Raw genomic sequence first — 6093 nt, forward strand, 5'->3', positions numbered from 1 at the left:
AAAAAAAAAAAAAAAAAAATATATATATATATATATGTTTTCGAGATTTAAACAAGACACAGTGTATTATTGTTGGTAAAAATGTTATATATCTAGTTCTGCATTATAAAATAAAAGTTAATGAAACGGGAGAGTGAACGGTTTAAGAAATTTTTTCAGTCTTCGTCACTGTCATAAACCATGGCCATACGACGGTGAGTCGGAGCTTTTCTCGGAGGAGACTCCTCCTCATCCGACTCAATCCCTTTCCTTTTACGGCCACTACCACGTTCCTTCTCTGCCTGCATTCACCACAACATAATATTACAATCTGAGGATGATCCTTCTCATTACGAACAACATATAACATGACCCTTTTTTTTTTGTTTACTTTCCGTACCTCAGCTTCTTCATCTTCTTCTGAATATCTGTTAGCTTTTGCGTCTTCTTCTTCTTCCTCCTCATCTTCTTCAGCATCTTCCTCATACTCATCTTCTGGTTCCTTGACTCTTTTACGGGAACGTGGCCTTTCCTCCTCTTCTTCCTCTTCTTCAGTCTCATACTCTGATTCCTCTCTCTCACTCTCTGAGTACTCCGCTTGACGCCTTGTCGGCCTCGCTGAACTCATTGAAGACCTCCCCGGAAAGCCTTTCTGGCTCTGGTTTGCAGAAGCGGTTAAACCATTATTTTATTATTATTCCGCAAGGTGTGAATATGTTTTGTTTACCTTCTTGGCGTTCATAATTCTTCGTTCCCGTTGCGCTTCAGCTTCCAGATCCTCCTCATAGCCACGGTTTGAGCGGTGAGAACCATAGTGGTCCGTCTCTTCATCCTGGTTCCAGCAAACAATTAGTCTCCTTCTGGAATCTTTGATTTAGAATATGGAAAGAACACAAACCTCTTCGAGGGCATCTTCCAAGTACCCAGTGGAAAGTTGTCTCCTTGCAACAGGAAGTGGATACTTGCGCTTGATTTTCTCCCTTGCTTGACTCAGCTTTGTACTAGCCTTGAGGTTTTGGCTTTCCATCTGGTGAAAATTTGATATTATTAAATGAGGAAAAGTCAACAACTTCAGACAGAGAAATTACAATTGGTTTTTGTTGGAGCTAAGTGAAGAGGTTACCCTTTCTCTCTTTTCCTTCTCCCTCTCAGGGTCAATGTCAGTGACACAGTTCTTAACTTTGAAGTCCTTCTTTTCCCTCGAGTCAACAAGGGCTGTCAAAAGCCTATGGGAATTTGACGTTAGAGATGATGGAATAAATCTCATTTTCTTCAAAATTCTTCCTTGCGATTGAAGGATTCCCTACAACGACATCCAAATAAGGCAAGAGGTGAGAATCTAGTAAATAGAATCATATGGGTTCTATGAGAGCATTTAGCTGATCGCTGGTTCGAGTCCCAGGAGGATGGAACAACTACAAATCTATCAGGTAACATAAGCAGAAGGAATGAAGAATTAGCACCTTTTCATGTTTGAGTAAAAGGTGATTCTGGTCTTGTCGTGCATCTTGTTCAGTTATATCAAGAACTTCGTTTCCTATCAATAGCTGTAAGCTTCCATCTGACCACCTTACAAATCGAGCATTACTTTCACTCTGCATATGAACATAACAGGACATTAGTAGACTGCAGCAGAAGTAAGGAAAAAGTAGAACATAAATGCAATAAGCAACGGACCAATCAAACAAAGACTAAAAGACTTGTTTATAGGCAGGTTTCAAATAAATCCTAAAGGATTAGAAGAACTGCTCAACAGAGACAATCGTAAAATCTCACTCTAACCATATGAACACATGCTCGTAATGAACAGCACAAAGGAACCTAATCTCGAATACATACTGCATCAAAGGTATGTATGTGTCTGTATTAGCATCATTGAACATATGATACCTATCAGCAAAATATTTGTAACTTTACCAAGAAATGCCAGTTCATGAAATTGGTGGAGCAGAAGTACTAGAAATATGAAACATACATAGCAGCATCACATTTGACGGAAAATTTTGAAAGGGAGAAGATTTGAAGAAGTGTACACTTACATATGTTTTACCATCTCGACCCTTAACGAACCTATGGCGCACAATATTGTTAACCAGACGAATACGCGTCTTTGCTCCATCTCTCTCAAATGTGTCTTCTTCAACAAATGTCTTGGCATCAAATGGATTTGGATCAATGCCCATGATACTCGAAACTTTAATCATGTTCATCTGAAATATATCAAAGAGAAAAAAAAGGTAGGGTAAAGTTAACCTCATTCTTTTGGGCTAAAAAACGGGATTTCAGAATATAAGACTGAATAGCATTCTCCTATACAACAAATGACCCTTCATGCTAAGTAAATGCGGAAGCATGTTTCAAAGCAACATAAAGCACATATACCTTTTCGGGATCACCTGGAGGAGGGCGGAAAGGAACTTCCACTTCCAAAGGGGGGCCAACTGGTCTCTCCCTGTGCCTAACTTCAACACGCTCATCTTCTGACTCGTATCGAGGATCCTCTTCAGGGACCATATCATCATCAAGCATCATATCGTCAGGTCTCTGATCCTTCTCAGAGCCCTCTTCGTCTTCGATTGGCGATCTCTGAAAAAAAAATGAAAATCTCAGCATACATACGTGCAAAGTCATACAGTTTCTAAAAGAAAGCAAAAAACTGGAAAAGAAACAGCCATGATGTAAACTCACAGGTTCGTCAGCCTCAATGTCATTCCGAACATATTCTTCTGCATCTTCATCATCGGAAGATCCAAATACATTACGAATGTTAACATCTGACTGTGCAACAAGAGCCTCTTCCTTCTCCTGACTAGGTGACCTACACGCCATGCCATTTTTCCATTTACAACATACAAAGTGAAGCATAAGCAAATTGGCAATCCAAAGAATCTCAAATACACTCAGATGACTAGCAAGAATGATCAAATACATCAAAAGCACAATACCAAGTTCAAAGGAAGACACACAACAAACAAAGTGAACCATAAGAAAATTGGCAATCCAAGGAATCTCAAATACTCTCCAGTCTCAGAAAAATCACAGAGTACCAAAAGCCACACAAAACAGCTAGAAAAGGGTGTACCTTGGACTCCTCCTAGTCTGCTCAACCTCTTCATCTTCAGACTCATAACGCCTTTCGCCAGACCTCTCTGATCCACTCTCAACAACATCTCGTCTCGTCGTTGTAGCCACTCTCTCTTCATCTCCTTCTTCTTCTACTTCTTCTTCGCTTTCCTCGCGTGGATCAGCAACATCACCTTCCTGTGAATTTTCCTCCCTCTCACCCTCACTTTCTCCATTACCAGGTTCTACAACGCCCTGCTCCCCGTCAGACTCAGCTTCAGGCTCACCGTGAACTTCAATCTCGGCTTCACCTTCTTCTCCAGGCTCCACCCCGCCCTCTGCCTCATCCTATTGGTGTTTCAGATAATCATGGATTAAAAATCCACTGCCACAACGCTATGGAATCAGCCAATAAGCTCGCTTTCATACGAAGCTGAATTAGGGTTTAAATGACTTGCATTCTCAATTGCAATTCAGGCGAAATGAATTAGCTATCGCAATACCCAAACGTTCCAAGAAAATTCGAGAAAACAAAAAACAATCGAGGAGCTAAGAGAGAGGGATTACGGAAGGATAGTGGGGCTGAGGATTTGATTCATGTTCGGAGTCGATCTCTTCTTCTTCCTCCTCCGAATTATCACCGAAGAGATTCTGCATCATCACAGATCTCTTTACTTCTCCCGCCACCATCTTCGCCTCTCTAGTTTCTCACAGTCGCTCGTCACGGTGATCGTTATCTGAGCTCCGATGTAGCGTTAACTCTTGAAGATTCAATTTTGTGTTTTCGAGTTTATAGAAAGAAAAGAAAACATTAATATTAATAATATACAGATAACGGGCCAGAAATATTTCACAGGCCCAATAAGAGTCCATGATCCAAAATAATAAGGGGCCCACACATTTTCTCACAGGAAACTCCTCAAAAACCCTAGTTTCGTTTTAAGCTTACACCAAAGCACAGCGCCGACGCCGAATCACTAGGAGGAGAAGGAGCAGCAACAATGACAGGCAAGACGGTGAAGGATGTGTCTCCACACGAGTTCGTCAAGGCTTACGCTGCCCATCTCAAGCGCTCCGGCAAGGTAGAATCTCACGATTATAAGCTTTTGGCATGTATCCTTCTTTACTAGCTTGGTGTTTGGGATGAGAGTGCAATGAGAGATGTTGATTTGAAACTTGAAATTGGCCATGAAGTCTACGAATCACTACTGTAAATTTCAGTAAAGTTTGATCCTTTTCTTGTGGGTCTCTTTGCATTTGTCTCTCTGGATGAGATTTCAGTTAGATTGTATTGGTACTGGATGCTTGTTTTGGGTTTATGCTTTAGATTTATACAATATTGTGCCTTTTTGATGTAGATTGAGTTGCCTGCGTGGACAGACATTGTCAAGACTGGTAAACTTAAGGAGCTTGCTCCCTATGACCCTGACTGGTACTACATCAGAGCTGGTATGCATATTCTATTCACTTATGTAATGATGGTTGTGTCTTTTTGTTTCTGAGATTGAGAGTTGTAATCTTTTTTTTTATGTAGCATCCATGGCGAGGAAAGTGTACCTGAGAGGTGGACTTGGTGTTGGTGCGTTCCGTAGGATTTACGGAGGAAGCAAGAGGAACGGAAGCCGTCCTCCTCATTTCTGCAAGAGCAGTGGTGGCGTTGCTCGTCACATTCTTCAGCAGCTTCAGACCATGAACATTGTCGACCTTGACACCAAGGGGTTAGTTGCTTTTATCTTCGTCCTCTCTTATTTGTGTATATTCTTTGGTAGTGTGTAAGTAGGAATAGTAGGAACATGATTTATGACAAGAAAGGTCAATAAAAAGCTGCTTAAAGGTGCAATTGTGACATGAGATTGTCCATACATGACTCACTATATGAAATGTACATGGTTTTGGTGGTACGGCGCTTATGGGATTATAGACTAGCTAAGCTATACTTAATTTTGATGTAACCAGGGGAAGGAAGATCACATCGAGTGGTGAGAGAGATCTTGACCAAGTCGCAGGGAGGATCGCAGCAGAAGCAATCTAAATCAAAGATCATCACAATAGCTGATTGTTCGTTTCCAGAGTTTTTAATGTTTTCGAGTTTAGTTACATGGAATGAGTTGCTTTTGAAATCATGAATGGGATGTAACTTCACATTTTTGTTTTGGCGAGACTTTTTCACCTATTTTGCTCCTTTTTCTTTATTCTCAGCGACTTTTGGCTATATATCTATACTATTAAAACAAAATCTTTATTAGAATTCTGCCATTACTTTTTAATTTATTCACAAAGCTATGCCACTCTTTTTTTAGGCCACTCTCTTTTCTTAGAATAATTTTAATTATTTTTGCTATCTATATATTCAACCAATAAAAAACAAATGCCTATTTTATAGTAACTATCATATATAGCGTAGATTACTATCAATAATTAGTTTTATATTCTTTAGCAATTTCAAAAGGTATGATGGTATCAATAATATTCGGATTTCCTAAACTAAACGATTCTTATGCTATAATATATCTATTCTATTAAAACTCCTATATGACCAATTGATAAAATGTTGTGTCCAATTTAAAAATATAACTGCAATGAATTGATTAAATAGAATATTGTGTTGATATGTTAATAACTGTCACGATCCATGTTTTTGTAACTGCATTGAACTGATTAAATAGAATATATTATTATCTGTAGTGATATAACTGCATCGATCCATATTTTTATAACGGTATCGAACTGAATAACTGCATGAACTATTTGTACACTTCGTAAGTTGGAGTATCTTTACAGTTATATCATTGATATATCTTTTTATAATGATATGTTGATTGTTTCTCATAATCTCGGTTAAGAAGTATAAAATGTAATTATTAAAGTATACACTTTATATTTGTTAAGAAATACAAAAGAAAACACTTATAGTAGTTTTACTTTTTATTTTCACCCTTAATATTGGGAAAGAAAATATATATTCTTTCCGTTCTCAAAAGATCTATGTTTTAGTATTTTCACATTTTTTATTAAACATATTAAAATTTAGCTATAAATGCATAGTTTTTT

General features: G+C 38.5%; 2 protein-coding genes across 2 annotated transcripts; one reads left to right on the plus strand and one right to left on the minus strand.

Annotated features, from left to right (window-relative positions):
- Positions 1-46: 46 nt before the first annotated feature.
- LOC106312942 (protein LEO1 homolog) lies at positions 47-3823 on the minus strand. The gene is made up of 11 exons (XM_013750647.1): positions 3610-3823; positions 3062-3390; positions 2668-2797; positions 2362-2565; positions 2019-2189; positions 1443-1574; positions 1103-1282; positions 878-1006; positions 707-811; positions 380-637; positions 47-281 (listed from the first exon to the last, which is right to left on the minus strand). The coding sequence occupies exons 1-11, from the start codon at positions 3730-3732 to the stop codon at positions 156-158; spliced, it is 1887 nt and encodes a 628-aa protein (XP_013606101.1). The 5' UTR covers positions 3733-3823; the 3' UTR covers positions 47-155.
- A 130-nt stretch (positions 3824-3953) lies between these two features.
- Positions 3954-5234, plus strand: LOC106315890 (40S ribosomal protein S19-3-like). The gene is made up of 4 exons (XM_013753727.1): positions 3954-4124; positions 4401-4491; positions 4577-4760; positions 4999-5234. Exons 1-4 carry the CDS (start codon positions 4044-4046, stop codon positions 5072-5074), a joined length of 432 nt encoding a protein of 143 aa, XP_013609181.1. The 5' UTR covers positions 3954-4043; the 3' UTR covers positions 5075-5234.
- Positions 5235-6093: the final 859 nt, after the last annotated feature.

Source organism: Brassica oleracea, chromosome C9, assembly GCF_000695525.1.
Source record: "Brassica oleracea var. oleracea cultivar TO1000 chromosome C9, BOL, whole genome shotgun sequence".
NCBI lineage: Eukaryota > Viridiplantae > Streptophyta > Magnoliopsida > Brassicales > Brassicaceae > Brassica > Brassica oleracea.

Excerpts from the sequence above, each read along its gene's own strand:
- LOC106312942 (XM_013750647.1), bottom strand. The coding sequence starts at position 3,732 with ATGGTGGCGGGAGAAGTAAAGAGATCTGTGATGATGCAGAATCTCTTC. Across the intron at positions 1,575-2,018 it reads GTCGAGATGGTAAAACATAT|AGTGAAAGTAATGCTCGATT; the intron begins GTAAGTGTACAC and ends GTTCATATGCAG. Across the intron at positions 638-706 it reads GAATTATGAACGCCAAGAAG|AGCCAGAAAGGCTTTCCGGG; the intron begins GTAAACAAAACA and ends TCTGCAAACCAG.
- LOC106315890 (XM_013753727.1), top strand. The coding sequence starts at position 4,044 with ATGACAGGCAAGACGGTGAAGGATGTGTCTCCACACGAGTTCGTCAAG. Across the intron at positions 4,125-4,400 it reads ATCTCAAGCGCTCCGGCAAG|ATTGAGTTGCCTGCGTGGAC; the intron begins GTAGAATCTCAC and ends TTTTTGATGTAG. Across the intron at positions 4,761-4,998 it reads GTCGACCTTGACACCAAGGG|GGGAAGGAAGATCACATCGA; the intron begins GTTAGTTGCTTT and ends TGATGTAACCAG.